Source organism: Hirundo rustica, chromosome 3 (genome assembly GCF_015227805.2).
Source record: "Hirundo rustica isolate bHirRus1 chromosome 3, bHirRus1.pri.v3, whole genome shotgun sequence".
Classification (NCBI taxonomy): Eukaryota; Metazoa; Chordata; class Aves; order Passeriformes; family Hirundinidae; genus Hirundo; species Hirundo rustica.
The window spans coordinates 46,199,153-46,217,882 of record NC_053452.1 but is presented as its reverse complement, the minus strand read 5'-3'; the positions used below and the strand labels follow the sequence as shown (position 1 = coordinate 46,217,882).

Genomic DNA, 18,730 nt, shown 5'->3' with positions numbered 1-18,730 from the left:
GTCCCTCCAGCACAGACACTACAGTTCATGCAGACACAATGTATTGAAATGTGTGACAGACTTTGAACTTTTAGCATCTGAAAACTCCTTTGATGTTCAGAAATGTTTCCAGTTCTTAGAGGGAGACACTAGGTTAAATTGCCAACAACAAAGCCTCATAAGGTTTTGAAAAGCAGACTTTATTTTAATAGGCACATCATTGCTTTAATAGCACTGGGTTGCACAGCTCGCTTCACCATTTGGAAATGGCTTTGTTTGATTACATTGCATTTCCTCAGTGTCGGTAGGATTCAAGTAAAAAAGTTACTGCTTTTATTCTCTGTCATTTCTCAAGATGGAAAAAAACAGTAAACATCTAGCGCACAGGAGCAGGGTACAGAGAGAACCACCTGTGACACAACAGAAGTCAAGACAAACTGAATTTTGAGCACTGAACAGTCACAGCTGCAAGACAACCATACTACATTTGCTCAGATGGGAGTTTGCTTTTTGTAGGATAGAGATGAATGTTGCCCACTAATACATACAATAATGCGTTCTTATACTGAGAAACAAAGACTGTCCAACATAGACAAGAATGAGGGTTTCATAACAAAACAGTTCACATGAAATTAGCCTCATTATTTCTGACAATAAAATTGTATTCCCTCAGCTGTAAAAGTTAAAGGCCTAAAAGAAAAGAACTGCTTACAGAACTCTAAAGCTGCACTTTAATCAGCTTTTCCTCCTTATATTACAACTCTTTGTGACAAAAGCATTGCATTCTGGATTATTTTTGTAATTAAGTAGTTTATATGGTTGTTATATTTCTTCCCTGAAAATCTGCATTTTAGTATTCTATTACATTCCACCAATAGAAGCATACAAAATCAGAAATCATGAGAGGAAAGGAATATTGCTCTATGAAAGAAAAAAAGCATGACTTCTAATATAGTTTTATGAACATTGTAAAAGAAGCACATATGGCATTGAAACATTTCGAAAATGGAGAAATATTTTGCGAGTTTCAATGTTTTTAGTTTTTACATTCTGTTTTCCGAATGTATATTTCCAAAGTTAATATTTTGCAATTTTTTTAATAGCTTTTCTAGCATTGCATAGAACAGACAACCTAAATCCAACAAGGCAGGTATCTAGCGTGCTGCACACTTTTATACACTGGTTACTTGAGTTACTAGCGCTTTACACTGACGGTACCTACTGTACTTGTAAAACTTGTTTTTAAATCAGCTTGTCAAAGCTCTTGAGAAGCAATCTGGGCAATAAGGTGGGTATTTTTAGTGTCTACCGTGAATACAGCCAATTACTGAATCAGAGGTCGCTCTCTCCATACAGTGCTGATGAAAAAGAGGTGTAATCCAGAGCCCCAGGAACAGACCCCGGGCCGGTGTACGGAGGCATTCTCTTGATGCAGTACTGAGCCTGCTCAGGAGGCAGCTCTCGACGCAACTCATCTGCCAGGATATAAGGCTGGGAGGGGGAAAAGGATTGACAAATTCAGTATGTGTTCTTCAAAAACACAAAATGTATTTATTTTCTCTGGCTGTGACTAATAAATCTGACAATTTTTCTGAGACCAAATATTTTCCTCAGCAAATTCCATCACAAATATGAGTTACAGGGTACAATTCCGCCAACAAAGAGAAGAGGTTAAAATGCAGTCTCAGGTTATGTGACTGTGTATGTTAGCTACCAAGCACTGTGCAGCCATGGGCAGACTGCTATAGATACAGCTTATCCCAGGATAGTCAGTGTCTCTGCAGTGCACTACTGCCCCTTCTGCAGTGACAGGACAGATGCAGGTATTTCCTGTTACTTTCAAGGTTCTAATATATGTGTAAAGAAAGATGCATTATTGTTTTTAATGCTTTGCATTTATGACATGAGGGGTACCCTCTGTTAACAGACTTGACATTGCTTAAAATGGCAATCTAATGAAAACCACTTTTTCCTGAGACCATCTTCCACATGAACTGCTACTGAGAACACGTCTGGAATTTAAAATGTGGTCCACATTAACTGAGATCACAAAATCAATACAAGCAGCTGGAATGAGAAAATCAATAGAGCGAGCCTGGGCAAATAGACCTGTACTGCTGTGATCTCTTCTTTCTCCACAGCACAGGGTTGGTTTTGTGGCAGCACTGTTTATGGCCCTGACTCCTCCAGAAGCTCTAGTGTTGCCATTATACTACCTTGCATCTTCAAACACCACCGAGTCACCAGTGCATCTGGCAGTGGGGACGAAACCATGCCAAATTTAGGAGCTTCCTCTACAAACCCAGTAACTAGAGGAGGGCTCCTCCTGCTGCTCCTGCTAGGACATGGATACACCACCTTGCATCACCCTCTTGAGTGAGCTGTCCGGTCACAACATGGCTCACAACCAGATGTAGTCTTGTGCACCTGATCTAGGCTGTGTTCCAGAGGGCCAAACTCTGTGTTGGAACATCCAGACAACAGCATGAGAGGCAGAATGAGTTCCCCACTAATCAGGGCTGTGGTGTGGAAATAACCTGATGCACAATCTATCCATTAAACAGACCAACCATCTAAGTCTTGTCTAAGGTGCCAGATTTTATGTTGGCTCTCTGTGCTATGAGGATACAGAGAACAAGCCTTGTATCCTGCACTCATTTCACGTAAGAGTCTTGGTTCCGAACAAGAAGAAAAGGTACATGATTTCTCTGAAGTCTGACAAACTGCAACCAAAGCTTCACTATTATGAAAAGGCTTGTAACAAGAAGGGCTAAAGAAGAGAGCGATTGAATCCTCCCAGCAGCAGCACGGTAACTGACCTTATCTGAAGCCAGGATCCTGAAGGAAGCTATCACTTGCTCAGCCGTGTCTGTGTCTGCCGTTTCTCTGGTCATGAAGTCAATGAAAGACTGGAAAGTGACGGTTCCTTGCCCATTGGGGTCAACCAGAGACATGATTCGGGCAAACTCAGCTTCACCCTTTCACAAAATACAAAACAAAGAAAATGGTCACCATAATACTGATCTCCAGCAGCCCAGGCCTCATTACACAGGTTATAAAGCATCTTCCTGACTCAGTAACACCAACATCAGAGCCAATGAAATCTGCATCTTAAATGCCCACCCCACTTCTGTAAAAAGGACTGCTTTTGAAAAGTGTATCCATTGTCCTAAATATGTAATATATACCTCTTAATTTACTGTCACCATCCTCTCTCCCTCCCACCCTCCCACAATGCCTGTTTAACTTGTTCTAGCTTAACACTTCCTTTTCCATCTCATCCTAAAACCATTGTAATTTAGGTACCATGCAGGGAAGTAAAACAATAGCCCAATAAGCAGTGTAGTCACAGACCCACAGAACTAAGAAGAGAAACAATTCTGAAAATTTCATGCCAAATACAGGACAGCTTAACCAAGGATAATCTCTTTCTTTCCCATTAAAAAGGTGAATTTTGGAGGAAATTTTTAGAATAATTGAAGCAAGGAAAATGCAACCCCCCCAGGCAAGTTTACAAAAATTAAACAGTATCAAACTCATTCTTCATCATGCAGGTAGAAATGGAGAAATTTACAAAAACATTAGTTCAATAACTGTTAATTTCAACTTTTAAAGTTTCCTTAATTCAAAGAGCAATACAGTGTGGCATAGAATATGATTTTCAATTGTCTTATTTAACTTTTAACTTCCCTTTTAACCATTTGAAAATAATGAAAAAGCAAAGAAAATTATTAGTAGTATCCTCTCGGTTTAGATAAGCTTTAGTATTGCTGTGGTTAACGTTTTAGCTGTGAGCAGAATCAGTTGACATTTTTCCTTAAAGCTCGTACCAAATCATAACCCATTGAAATTAAGCAAGCTCTGAAATCATCATGGTCCATCAATCCATTCTTCCTCTATTGACCAAAACAACGTAAGGAATATAGAAGGGAGGGTTTGAAGAATCCAAGGTAATTTCCACAGAGATGACGAGTTTGGACCATTGGCATATTGGATCCAGTGCATGAACAGTATTCATTGATGTTGCCCAATCAGGTCACCAGAATCATCATCAGTTTTAAAAGAGGAAGAAGTAACTAACATATTACACACAGGAAAGAGACATTTTCACCACAAAAAGTAACATCAGGAAAGGTCAGGGGAGAGATAAGGGAGAAGAGGAGGTGAATGGGACAAGAATACAGAGAAGACAACCAGAGAAAACAAAGAGAAGAGCAAGGAGAAAAGTTTGTTACTAAACTAGTCAAACTCAGCAGATGCTCAAGCTGCCTCCCTGATATGAAATGTCTTTGAAATGTTCTGCATGGAATCCCTAGCAGTTAAAAGTACAGTGAAATACTTCATTCCAAGGCCAAAGTAAATACATTATGAGAGCAGTCTGCTGATATATGGGAAATAAGTACAGGGATTTTCCTTCTGACTGCAGGCTGTCAAGACCCTGACTGCAGCAGAAATGTGCATGCTGGCTTAAAGGATGAGACCTGCAAGACCTAGGAGATCAGCTGAAGACCTTGTATGAAAGGAGATTGCTCATTTTCCAGGCAATAACATACCTGGAACATTCTAGACTTGAAGCTGAGTAAACACTAAATAGCATGAAATTAGGAAGGTAAATAAATGTTTCCTCTGTGCTGTGATAGATTGCAGTGGCTCGGAGAGAAACGTGTCATCCTGTATTAGGAGGGAGCATAAGAGAACTTTCATTGAGTGTGAGGAAAGGAAAATTGACAGAAGTCTGAGCGCCAGAAGCATAGGAGCTCTCCTAGGTATCTAGCAGTGTCCAAATAAAATATCTCAAACCAAGTAAAACAAAGCAACTGAAAAATCTTTGAAAAAGGCAAAGAAAAATACAGCTCAAAGTGATGCTGACAGTCCATCTAAACCAGTTGTCTTCCCAGAGTCAGGATCCTTTCAAAGCATTATGACCAACAGACTGGAGTTAAAACATGCAAATTTTTTGGCTACTGTTACATCTGAAAACAGAATTATTTCAGTTTCCTCTACCTGCAAGTCATTTCCAACCTGTCCTAGACTGATGAGGCAGGCTTTAAATTCATCAGACTGCAGATTGTCAGATTCATCCTAACATCCCATCACAGGTCATGCATTTGAGAAGAGGAAAGGAAAGAAAGAAAAGTCACAGATCAGGTTAGTTGGTTAGTAAAGAACATTCTATTTGCAAATTAATAATCATATTTTTCCAGATATTCATGGAAATGTAATGTTACCATGTGCAACAAATTACCTAAAAAGTGTGCAGTTTTTGCAGTTTCATGCTTTAGACGTTTTCTTAGTAGAAGAAAACTTCAACTGCTTCTTCCTCACTTCAACTACAGAATTAAAACTCTGCTTCTTTCCACCTTTTTTTTAAAACATCTTTGCTGACAAGGCAGATTTCATTCTATGAGCAGCCATTTGCTTCCGTCCTCTTCTGTTGTCATGCAGTATACGTGAGATGCAATAAAAATATCACTGAACCCAGGCAAAACATGTTTTCCTCACTCAATTACTTCATTCTTGATCTGGTAATACTACTTAGTATAATATGCACATCTCAAAAGAGGTAAGTACAAAATAAATTTATAATTGACAACTTATTTTCAATTGTCTGTCTTCTTTAACAATATGTACAGTCAGGTTTTGCTTTGAAAACTGACTTTAAAAATGTGCCATTGAAGTCCAGGTTAAATGGTTCCCAGTAACACCACATCAAACTGGAACATTGTTTTGAACCAGTATCTTTTTCTGTTTTGCAGGGGAAGAAATTCACTCTAACTTGTTAAAAACAGACTGGCTTGTCTTTTTCTTCCTGTTCATACAAAATGTGTCCTATCAGAGGGGTACTTTAGAGTGAGCTAACATAAATACAATTAAGGAGATATTCCAAGATGAAAAATTATTACCCTTATTGATTTTACAGACAGTTTGGAGAAGATCCAAGGTTTTCTGTCTGCTACATATTTGCCTGCTAGATGAATAATTTATTTTTGAAAATTTCTGTATAGCTATGCACAGGTAAAATTATATGAGTTTAAACAAATGCACTGGGCTTATTTAATATACTAATAGGATGAAGTAGTGCTTTAGTAAGTTAATAACACCATGCATTTTTAAAATATCATGCTGTTATTGACTCCCTCTGTATCAATATCGACCAGCCCCATAAAGGAAAGATGAAAAATAACAGTGGGAAGTCAATGAAGAGAAAAAGAGCAAAAGCAAAGCTACAAATCTGCAGCAGCATTTAGTTAAAAGCCAAAATCACAGTAAAGTTTTTATCTTTTACCATTTCCATTTTATATTATGATTCCTGCTATAAAACATTCAAAATGGCTTATTTTATCACTCTCAAAATGTTAATCTAGGCTGGTTTGAAACTTTCAAAAGCTGTCCTGGAGACAGGCTATGGCAGGTCCCACCAGGGGTGAAGTTATTCATTTCACCTCATTTCTAAAGCTGAAAATACTTCTGAGTGACTGCAAACAAAATGATATAAAAATGGGAGCTAAGAGCCAAATCCTGCCCCTCCATCTCCTCTAGGAGGTGTTGGTGGAGGATCATCAGCTACCAGGGTGGGCAGTGTTTGCAGAAGCTCCCCAGGCAGGCACACACAGCAGCAGGAGCTGAGGCAGTGAAGGGAGTGAGGGCCTGGCACATCCTCCAAGTTACCATTTGCTTTAGGAGAGAAGTGCAGCGGTTGTGCTGCAGCCCAGAACAGTCATATGGTTAAGTGGGACTCCCTAGTGAGGGCCCAAGTTGTAGTGCCAAGTGCTATAGCAGGTTTTCACATTCTTGTAGTGAAATTTTCAAATCTTCATCATATGTTTCCTAAAAAAGCATCTTTGCAGCATAGCTGAGTTTCATGGAATGGCATTTTGCAATTAAGGCACAGATCAAGCCCATGTGAAGGCTTTTTTAATTTGAAATGGTTCTTAATATTTATTTTTATTGTTTGCAGACCAACATTAGGAGCTGAAATTAATATTTTAACACATATAAATAATTTTGTTTTATTTATTTTTTCCTTCCAATACAAAGAAAAATACTAAAATCTCCTTCATGTTTCATTATTAGTCCCCAGAAATCTTTCCTCTTCTTCTGATTTATATGTGACCTTATAAAACAAGTGAACTTCTGAGTCAAACGAATCCATTCTTAAATATGTCCTTAATTTTCCTGAATGCTAATCGGCCTGCATAAGCCTGAACATATGACTCCTTTAGTAGGGAGCTGTTGGTTTTCTGTTAGCAAAATATAGGGTGGCATGATGCTATTTTTCTGCATGCAGAGCTCCTACTTGAAATCTGTAGTTTGCAGAAAAATCAATAGCAGAATGTATTAGCAGCCATTAAAATAGTACAGGCAGAGCAGCTGCAGATATTTCATCACATACTTTACAATCTTATTTAGAATTTACTAAATATACTGGGTCTGAAAAAGGAATCCCTGCATAAAGAGATGTCAAAACCAGTGACTGACAACCTATCTGTGTGGTATCCTGATTTGGCTGCATACCATTATTCAGCTGTGCACCATTTTGAACACTTCTAAACTGCTTCTGTGATTCAGACATTGTGTCCCACTTTCTCTTCTTTTTTTTCTCCATGCAGTCACATTAAGGAAGGAAATATAGCAGCATTGCTGAAGATTTATATTTATAAGTATGACTAGACTGTGCCTTCAGGCACAATCTCTAGCAAGGAGTAGAGCAGCAGTGGTAACAAGGGTAAGCATCAGCACCCTCAGGAATAACCCCTGGGGCCCAGGGTGTGGACTTGCCTGCTGGGAGCACAAGAGCCAAGAGGGTCACCCCATGAGCCAGGGGAGACAGTGTGTTTGCCACTTGCCTTTTCGAGAATGATTTGTAAAGCTCTCTGTGCCAGCACATCTCTGCTAGGGGTGCACTGAAGGAAACTTGACTCTTCCTGCCCTTGTAATTCTCACATGCACTGTCAGAATTTTTTAATACATTCTTCCCAGGGAGGAAGATGGAGGTTCCTTTCTCAGATTCATAAGCAAAGGGGTTTGTTTCTAGAAGCACCCTAAAAAGAGTTGTTAGATTTACGTATACCAAAATACATACTTTAAAGTGGGGAAGGGAGCTACTCTGCATATCAGTACTTTGCTGACATCCTCAACACACACTGCCAGACATTAAGAAATGTCTTAAATTGGAGAAATGCCACACAAGTCAGAGCGATACCATGCATAAATTGTTCCGTTGTACTTAAATATTTAAAGCCTCCTTGTCAGTGACAGTATTAATTTTTGGGATCCTTTCTGGCCATTCATCAGGGTGAAGAGCGGTCCAACCCTTCAAGTGCATTTTTAAATTATATCAGGCTTTCAGAAATGCTGCTAAATGCCACAAAATTTTTACATATAATGTTAATTCCATCTGACATGAAGAAGACAGTATTCTTCATGGTGGTGCTTATGTTCAGATAATCCAGTTTTGTCTTCATTCTATTTAAGGAAATCAAAACCTGAAGAACCCTGAGTTTCCTTTGTTCACCAGCACTAAATATCTGAGTGTGCAAGGACACAGGAAAGATAAAAAAATGAAAAACAAGCCTGTCTTTCTCCAACATGTTTGTTTAAAGTCTCCTTCTAGCCTGTAGATTGAGTTGCATCTGTCCATTAAGTAACAGTGTAATTTAATCCATAAAAACTTCTCTTTTCTCAGTGTTTCTATTATCTGTTCCCTCCATAAAGCCTGGCTTGATGGTTGAGTGGTTTTAGAGCTTACAGTCTTCCTTTCTTTAACTTATGCTACAGAGAAAATAATTGTTACATTCTGTCAGTGCAGAAGTCCACCTAGACCAGTTCCCCGTGTCTGATTCTGAGGGATGGCGTATACTAAAGAGGGCATTTGGAAAATGGTCCTTTCCTTATGTGACCCTTCCAGACTTCTTTTTTTAAGCCAGTGGATCATATCTGTCATGGGGAAAGGCAGGGTCTACAGCTAAACTTGCAGACCAGGCCCACGTCGTTGAGGCAATCGAAGCAGATAAGGATGTATGAGAGATGAAACACCTGTCTCCTTATTCTTATGACCTGGCCATTCAGGCTTCCTGCAACAGGAGACAGGGCAGAAGGGACACAGCCTAAAGCCATGACATAGCCTGAGGAAAGAGACAGGGACAGGAAAGAATCTAGGAGCTGGGAAGCAATTTTGTGTTACACATTACTGTTGTAGCCCATCTCCAGTGTGCTAGCAGCTGTGTGACACAACCACCTTCTTCCAGGTCATGCTTTTCCTAAGGCCTTGCTCTGTTTTATGCTTTGGTATTTCAATGTCTTACTGCATCTGCAAAGCCTCAAAGTCCAAAACAGTAGGGCTGGTTGGTGTAGGATTTAGCTTTTCCCTTCAGGCAGCCTGAGGCACCAAGAGCTGACTGTGGTGCCTCCTCAGCCACTGAGCCAGCCTTGCTGCGAGCAGGCCAGAGAACTCAGCTGTGAACGACAAAGGTACAGGGATGCTAGAAATGGCCATCCAGTGTAAAATATACTTGGATTCAGTCACTTTGCTTCCTTATCTGTAGGGAGCTGTCAAATCTTTGTGCAAAGACCTTGGTTTCCCTTAGAGAGGTCTCTCAAATACAGGCATGTAATTTATCCAGGCCTGGTACTTTGTCTGCTTTTAATAGCTCTAATTGCTCAATTATCTGCTCCAGTGCATTGGGAAAGCCATTTGGTATGCTACTTCATTCCACCCCAGGAAATCTATCTCTGCTTTTCTGATGTTATCTTCTGCTTCCTCAGAAAATACAAATAAGATTTATGCTGTACTAGAATCACATTAAGATTTTTCCATAAAATCTGTTCTGTGTAGCTACATTTCCCTATGCTTGTATGTTTCCTCAGCAAGCAGAGTTTTGACCATTCTGGTCTTCTTCCTAAGCAGTTAGGGGTATTCTAAAGAAGATTTAATAAACTGTGACTATCAGCATCCAATCCATACCAAATGCAAATGGAGGTATGGGCAACCAATTTGAGTAGAGCTGGGTAAACAGGATGTTAGTGAAAAGAAAGTGGAATTTTGCTGCACCCTGAAATGATTTGAAGGAGCTGACTCAACAGACTGGTGCTGCATTATGACAAGATTTTTCAGTATTTGAACAGTAAACTTGGTTTTCAAGATGGGTTCTTGCGAGCACAGAGCAATCAGAACTAACTCACGTTTAGATTGTTCTCCAACTGTAAATGTCAGATCCTCATCTCCATATATTTTCCTATTGTGTCTATTAATAGTTATCTTTATAACACTCAAGAATAATGCATAACTCACAGAAGTGAGTTAAGTTTATTCACAGTAGTGTTTTCCTTCCTACTTTTTTATTCATCCATATTTAGATAATTAAAAATAGTAAAAGTCTCTTATTTCCCACATATAACCAGAAAAATAAAGGATATTCCTGGACAGTTTTAAGTGTCCCAACTATATTCCCTGCAAATACATTTCTAGGGAAATAAGTTGTGATTCAAAGGGAAAAATCTCTGTGATACAAATTAGAGCTAAATTTAATGAGATGGAAACAACAGCAAGTATATAGAACATGCTGTACTGTCTTAAAATAAAGGGGCATGTTATTTTCCAAAACACACAGATTTATGCAGTTCTGCTTGTTATTTGAACAAATACTAAACCATATTAGCAGAGCTATAATTCTGCATTACATTTAAAAAGCAAAAAATAATATTTAATTTATGTGCAGAATGATACCAGGCTGTGGGGAGTCCTGGGCAACATGATCTAGTGGAGAGCATCCCTGCCCAAGCTGAGGAGAGTGGAACTAGGTGATCTTTAAAGTCCCTTCCAACCCAAGCCATCCTATGACTTTATAAGGCTATAAATTCTTAACTGATCTTTTTTTCTCTTTTAAAAAGAGCCCATTGCTAGTGCATTTGCAGGTTTTTTAAAAGGCTTATGTTTGGAATGCCAAGAAATTCACTTTTGGGAAGCATAAATATTGCTAGCTGAGAAAAAGCAGGAGTACTGTACCCTGTCAAAGTGATTGAATGAGGCTCTGAAGTCATTCATTTGTTCCTGGGTGATACCCTTGGCATCTCTTGTGAGGATCTGAGTCTCAACCTCATTGATAGTTCGAGCAATGGTGGTAAGCAGGAGCTCCCATCCAACGCGGATGTGCTATGAGAGGGAAAATACTGCGTTATTATGGAAGCAAATATATTATTTTAAGAGTCTAAAAAGTACAATAAGAAAAAAAAAATCAGCTCTAAATATTTATGTGATACCTTTTCCATACCACTAACTCTGTATTATGACCAAGGATCACTAAAAATAAAACCGGCCTTCAGAAAAATACGGATCTGATTTCTAAATGGGTACTTCACTAAAAAGTAAAAATAAAGGAAAATAAAACAAGTCCTACGAGATTGTCAGAAAGCCTGCCAAATTCCAATCTTCTGTGGCAGTCCCTTTAAATCAGGGAAGGTAGTTACATGGCACAAGAGGACAGAATAAATTAATAAATACAAAAGGGAGAAAATGGCTACCTCCATGGTATAGTTGGTGTGCTTGTTGTCAAACACCAGGGCTTCTTGTATAAGCTGATGATCTCCTTCCAGTTTGTCAATGTTGTGTTTATAATTAATGATATTGTGCTCATATTGCTTCAGCTGATTCATCTGGTCCTCCAAAGGCCCTGTCATTTCAATAGAACTGCGGGCAATTTCCTGTCAAAAGAAAAAAAAGACACCCCCCAGTCCCACAAAATTTAAGCTTCAGATGTGTTAATTTGACCAATGTTGACATAAATATGTTGTATTTTCATACTAAGAAGCATTAGTAATAAAACCTTCATATAGTGGAGATGGGAAATTTTACTGCAGAAAATGCATTTCAAAAGAAATGTGTCACATTTATACCTGGAATTAGTATTGAGACTCCAGTGAACCTGGTACCTTTTCTACAAAAAGCAGAAGCTAACCAGTAATTGTATAGTGATTGATTTATCAAAGGTGAATATCCTGGTAACCATCAAGGTACCACTTGTACGAAGATCCACAATTTTATGAATAATCTTAACAGTTGCTAAATAGCTAAGGACCAAACAGCTGGGAAACTGTCATTGACATTGCTGTTGCCCTGTATATAAAGTAGAGATAAAAATTATTAATCACTTTGTTCATCAGCTTCTGCATGAGGGTCTGACGCTCACCTCCATCTTGGTCTGGATCCATGGCCCAATGACATTGGCCTGAGCAGCAAACTGGCGGCGCAGGCGCTCGTTGGCGTGCTGGCGGGCTAATTCCTCCTGCAAGGATTGATCCCTCTGAGGCACCAGCTGCTTCACCTGTGACAGTGGGAAGGCACTAAAGGTCAGTAGGCGCAACTGAATAGTTTAAAAACAAATGGAACAAGTAAGTCTACAGCCACTAATTTTCATTATTGGTCTGAAGGTCGATATCAGAAGAACAAGCCAGAATGATCACTATTTTATTTACAAACTCTGTCCTAACATAAGAAATTTGTGACATGGTCTTAGGCAGCCTGACCAGAGAGACTGATGTGCAGAGAGAAGAAATGTTCACCTCTTGTCGGATTCAAGTTGGGGACAATTATTTCACTTTAACTGCTCTTAGAGCAGTTACTTTGTTTTTCTTTTGAAAAATGAAGGTGATTTTTCAATCTCTAAGTAAATGTTCTAAGAAAAGTCAGTGCCAAACATTTTATTTGAGCACCTCCATTAGAATAGGTGCTCATTAGAACGTGAGATATGTTCTGTCTGTCATGCATATCTGGAGGTCTCTAATTCATTGCAAATGCTTTTGTTTGGCTTATCCTTCTGAATTGCCCAAGGAGATTCTAACCTTAGCCCTTACTACTTGATTTTTATTACCCATTGAGGGTGTGTTCTTGTCCATGTAATTTTTTGTAATTCTACATTTTACACAATCATTTACCTGCAGCATTTTATCTGTCTTAGTTCCTAATGGAATTAAATTGGTGTGATTGCTCTAGGAGCCTCTCTTTAATTCTTTCACAGTACTTTTCAATAGCTAATGCCAATTTTAACCTAATTGGACAGAAACATTAATGGTCCCAAAGATGCTGATTTTATACAACATTTTTGAGAAGCAGAAGAAATAGAAGGTAGAAGAAACACAAAAATTACTCCTTATACTAAGAGAAAGAATACAATAATTTTCTGTTCTTTTAACAGCACCCCTGGCCAGGCACCAGCTCTGCACTAGCCTCAACACATGTTTCCCTTGCCCTGGCAGAAAGCCAAAGAGGACATAGGTAATACTGTGAGACAGGAACAAGGGATGTTGTGAAGCAAGCCTGGCAAACATAAGGGAGAGCATAAGGTCCTGGAGAAATTCATTCTGGCATCTGATGATCTAGAATAATTTAGAGATCTATTGCAAAGTTCTCTGAATATACTCAGTAATTCTAAACTGGAATAAGGTGTTACAATGTCCTTTCTGCTTTCTGTATTTAGCAATTTAGCATACATTACCTTTTCCCACTTGCTACGGATCTCTTCGACTGTAACGGTGCTGTAAGGATTGGTTGCACTTATTCTCATGCTGTAACTCTGGATGACTTTTTCAACTTCATTCTGGATTGACAGTATGGCCTGTCGTTCACCATCTGCCTCTGGCAAAGTAGCTTTAAATTGATCGTGTGCAGAGATCAAACTCTAAAATCAGAAACAGAGAGGGAAAGCATGAAAACTCTAATGTGTCTTCCAGCATCTGGAAGATCTGCTGTAAATAAGCACAGCTCCTCTCTCAGCCTCTGGCTACTGAGAGTAGATACAGGAAATAATACAATTACCTGAATTTCCTCTATGCTATGAACAATAAACATGTCCTGTAGGTCTTCCATAGCACCTTCCATCCAGTTATTGAAAGGAGCAGCTCTTTTGGCAAACTCCAGGTGAAGCTGATCAATTGTTTCGAGCAGTTTCTCCGTCCTCTGTACAGATTGGGAAAAGTGTGTTCTTTTGTTATCAGGGCAAGATCTAGCTCCACACACATACCCACCCATATACAAAGTCATGCCTTGTCTTTTCAAAAGCATTTGATTGCACTGATTGATTTCACCACCTGCTTTACGGATTCTCACTCAAGGCAGTAGGACTAATTGCAGTATAAGTACTCTCATATCCAACGCATTAAAAGGGGTGGGAATATGCCTTTGAAGTGCAATATTGGTATTTTAAGTATTTTTAAATATATATTTTAAGTATTTTTGTTATTTGGATCTATCTGCAAATGAATTAAAATCTGCTAATTTTGATTTAGTAATTTCTTTTAAGTACAAAAAGGAAGAATTACACATATGTTTCCCACCTTGGCATTTATGTGTAAGATTTCTTCTTTTCCAAAAGAAAACGGCTTTGCAAAGTATCTCAGTGCTTTGAAATACTCACTACCAAAAATTAACCTGCTGCTGGACAGAAAAGTATGCAATGGCTTTTAGCCTTGCTGGACATCAGATTCCCACAGAGGGGTGCTACAAACATTTGCTTCTGTTTTAGAACTGTCCAGGGCATCTCAGTACTGTCAAGTCTCCTCTGAGTAATTCAGTCCATTTGCAGAAGTAACCACACCAAAATGAAATGGAGATCTGAGGAAAGGGTTTTTTGCTATTTGGACTCCAAAGTGGATGCCCAATGGCACTGTTTCCAGATCTGAAATAAATGGTTCATCCCCCTCTCCCTTCCTCAGCTGAGCTGCTGATTCTTATTATATGGTTTACCTCCAGTGCCTCTCTCCTTTTCTGAGTGAGTGTTCCCAGGCTGTCCCATTGGTCACATATCTTTTGACATCTATCATTGACACTTGCAGCATCGTGGTAGTCCAGTTCACTATGAAAGAGGAAAAACAAAACTCTGCGTAAATTTTTGAAAGACAGGAGCAGTGTCCACACTTCCACTAGCCCTGAACAATTCTTCCCCTCCTTTTTGCAATATTTCTCCCAAGTTAAGCAAGTGTTGCAGTATAGACATTGTGTTTAGGCATTCAGCATTTCAAGAAGCACAGCACAGGAACAGGATCAAGCTCTGCTGTTCTGAGAAAAATCAAGTGACATCCAGATATTAAAGACAATTAAGGTGTCCAAGCATCTTTGTCTTAGCTATTCCAAGCAATTCAATTCCCTGATGGCCAGAATGCTTCAGTCTTGGTTTTCATTGACTTTATTAAGGATAGCAGCTGGCACTGCTTTTTCACCTGCTTAACAGACCAATGTCATCCTGACAGGAAGCAACTTACTATTTTGTCTGAGACTGGAATAAATTTTTAAGGCTCTGTCCTGAGATTCTGCACTGACTCTGCTTCAAACTGAACTTTTGATCTCAGTGGCAAATGATAGTCATCCGTAATACATGTGTCTGACACTTTGGAAACTCACTTTTATTGGTGCATCACCATCCATTGAATTTAGCTCTTGGCTTTGCCTTGAGAACACTCTGCCCAGTACTAAGTGTTGCAGAGACTGTAAATATGTGACACATGGCAGTATGAACCTAAGGTTTGCTTTGAGGCTTGAACAAGACAGCAAATGCAGATAGAATTTGTTCCCCTTTTTTTTTTTTGAACATTCTTCTCTAGAGCAATTGGCAAGAGGAATGAACAGATCACACTGCCAGTAATACAGAGAATCACAGAGGACAAAATGAGAACAGAGGCAGCTTTCCTCTGTGAAGCCAGGAGCCAAAAGCCAGAAGCTCTGCAGGCCAGGGGCAGTGTTCATGTTTCTTCTTCTAAGCCCAGTCAGAGCAATCTGGTTTGGGATAAATCTGAGAAGTATGAGAAGCATTCTATTTAAAAGAAGCTTCAGATGTGCTGAAATCAATTGACTGTTGAAAGTGAAGAATGGTAAAACAGGTAAAAAAAATACCATAACAGAATCACAGAATTACAAAATCACAGAATGGGTCAGGTTGTAAGGGACCACAACCTCCCTGCTCAAGCAGGGTCATCCTGGAGCACACGTTACAGGACCGAGGCCAGGTGGTTCTTGAACATCTCCAGTGAGAGAGACTCACAACCTCTCTGGGCAATCTGTTCCAATGCTCAGTCACTCTCAGTAAAGGAGTTCTTCCTCATATTCAGATGGAACTTCCTGTGCATCAGTTTCTGCCCATCACCTCTTGTCCTATTGCTCAGCCCCACTGAGAAGGGCCTGGCTCCATCCTCATGGCACCCACCCTTTAGATACTGAGAGACATTGATGAGGTCCCCTCTCAGTCATTTCTTGAGGCTGAACAGGCCCAGCTCCCTCAGCTTTTCTTCATAAGAGAGATGTTCTAGTCCCCTCGTCATCTCTGTATCCCTCCACTGGCCTGCTCCAGGAGCTCTATGTCTCTCTTACCAAGGGTCCCAGAACTGGACCCAGCACTCCAGATGTGCCTCACCAGGGTTGAGTAGAGGGGCAGGATCACCCTCGACCTGCTGACAATGCCCTTCCTTATCCATCCCAGGACATCACTGGCATTCTTGGCCACAAGGACACTGCTGGCTCAGGGACAGCTTGTTGTCCACCAGGACCCCCAGGTCCTTCTCCACAGAGCTGCTTTCCAGCAGCTCAGCCTCCAGCCTGTGCTGGTGCAGGAGTCATTCCTTCCCAGAGAAGAACCCTGCCCGTGCCTTTGTTAAAGTTCAGTCAGTCCTTCTCTGGTCACCTCTCCAACCTGCCGAGGTCCTTCTGAAGGGCTGCACAGCCGTTTGGGATGCTGGACTCTCCTCCCAGCTTTGTGTTGTCAGTGAACCTGCTGAGGAGGCTTCTGCCCCTTCACCTGAGTCAATGGTGAACAAGGTGAACAACACTGGGCCCAGTGCTGGACCTTGCAGGATGCCACAGGTGACAGGACTCCAAACCTGACCATGTGCACTGGGTACAGCCCTCTGGGATCTGCCACTCAGACACTTCTGAATCCACCTCACTGCCTTCTCATCCAGCCTGCACTTCCGCACTTTGCCTTTGTGGATGTTGTGAGAAACAGTGTGGAAAGCCGCACTAAAGTAAAGAGCGGCAAAATCCAGTGGTCTTCCCTCATCCATCCAAGTAGTTGACTCATTGGAGAAGGCAATCAGGTTGGTCAAGTGTGATTTACCTGGCTACTCCTGACCACCTTCCCGTCTTCCCTGTGGATAGAGATGGTCTCCAGAATCAAATGCTCCATCACCTTGCCAGGAATTGAGATGAGGCTGGAGCTACTGGCCGGTAGCTCCCTGAGTCTTCTTTCTTGCACTTGCTGAAGACTGGGGTGATATTTACTTTCTTCCAGTCCTCAGGAAGCTCTCCTGACTGCCATGGTCTTTCAAAGATCATCATGAGCAGTCTTACTCTGGTATCCACCAGATCTTTTAGCACTCATAGAAGCAGCTCCCCAGAGCCCATGGACTTGTAGATGTCTAGGTATTCTCTATTCCAATCCTCTGAACAATTTTAAAAAATAACAAAAAACACCAAAATTGTGAAAGTAAACTCTTGTATATAAGGAGAAAATGTCATCAAGTCACACTGTACCAGGGCTCCTTAACTGGAAAACTCGCTTCCTTCTTTGGAAGCCTTTTCATTAGCCTTCAAGGGATACAAAAAAAATTTCTTTCTGCTAAGAAATTTTAAGTCAGGAGCGTGGAGTCTTGGATGAAACAGCCTGAGATTGATTTTTCTGTCATGAGTTTTTGGCTGAAAGTTGGGGTTTTTTTTCATTATAGCATGTTAAGTTTATTAGATTATGTTCCTGAGTGAGCAAACTTTATTTTTGCTTCAATGGATCACTTATTTCCTTTTGTCAATTAAGGATAAGGGCAGGTGTCCTTCCATGAGAGTGAGGGACAGATTGTACCAGCTGTGGTCAAAGTCCTGGAAGGTGATACGCCACCTTCCTCCACAAGCTCTGCCAGGGAGATTCAGTCATTCCCTGTAAGATCTCTACTATCCTATTCCTTCCAGAGATATGTGCTGTGGACAAATAGGTAGGAGAATAAGATCAAAACAACTTTTAAAAAGGTTACCCACGGTGCTAAACTAACTAAATCCTAAGTTAGTTTACCAAACGGCATTAAGCAGTGTAGCTCCACTACCTTTCTGGGCCTGCTATTGTTTACTTCAAATGTGTATTATAGGTATCAAAGAAAATTTTTCTGCTCAAATCAGGAGCAGAGGAAGCAATAACTCATCAAAGATTAATTAGTTGGAAATATAACACAGGCTTGCATTCCCTGTCCTATTAATTTTTGTATCTTCCTCAACATTGAAGAGACTAGATCTACATTTTGTAAAAATTTTTGCTTTGCAGTGCGTGAAGTACTGCTTCTCCTCTGTTACAGACCTTCTAAGAGGACAGTTTTTCTATTTGTTTGCCCATTTGAAACCTACAGCCTTTGGAATTTAAAAATCATTAAGCTACCACAATTGATCTTACAAGTAACTCAGTCATATCTGTCAAAAATTCAAAATTCAGTCAAATTTTGGTCTGATCCAGAGAAGCACTTAAGTGTGAGCTCACTTTGGGAACAGTGATAGTGCCACAAAAATAACCTGCTGAGCAATATGTTTTAGCAGTGCTTCAGAACAAGGCTCATGTTAACCATGCACGTAAGCACAATTTGAGCCCACGTCTCCAGAATCAAAATTACTCTCAATCAGTCCTACAGATAATGGTCTGCTTGGCTGAAAATCAGTCACTGTACTACAAGTGATGGATATACAAGAAACGACATTCCAAAAATTTTGTCTTGATGATTGGAAACATTGAACTGA

The 18,730-nt window shown here is 40.1% G+C and overlaps 1 protein-coding gene across 1 annotated transcript in view; it reads right to left on the bottom strand.

Annotated features, from left to right (window-relative positions):
* Nucleotides 1–158: 158 nt before the first annotated feature.
* The window catches only part of ACTN2 (actinin alpha 2), a 69,238-nt gene continuing 50,666 nt past the window's right edge, over nucleotides 159–18,730 (bottom strand). Inside the window, exons 13-21 of the mRNA XM_040060285.2 lie at nucleotides 14,717–14,825; nucleotides 13,790–13,930; nucleotides 13,470–13,652; nucleotides 12,165–12,299; nucleotides 11,500–11,679; nucleotides 10,985–11,131; nucleotides 3,810–3,875; nucleotides 2,799–2,957; nucleotides 159–1,470 (exon numbers count right to left, since the gene is read on the bottom strand). Of these exons, the coding sequence (XP_039916219.1) occupies nucleotides 1,312–1,470; nucleotides 2,799–2,957; nucleotides 3,810–3,875; nucleotides 10,985–11,131; nucleotides 11,500–11,679; nucleotides 12,165–12,299; nucleotides 13,470–13,652; nucleotides 13,790–13,930; nucleotides 14,717–14,825 (1,279 nt within the window). The 3' untranslated portion in view covers nucleotides 159–1,311. The remainder of the gene's footprint in view (nucleotides 1,471–2,798; nucleotides 2,958–3,809; nucleotides 3,876–10,984; nucleotides 11,132–11,499; nucleotides 11,680–12,164; nucleotides 12,300–13,469; nucleotides 13,653–13,789; nucleotides 13,931–14,716; nucleotides 14,826–18,730) is intronic.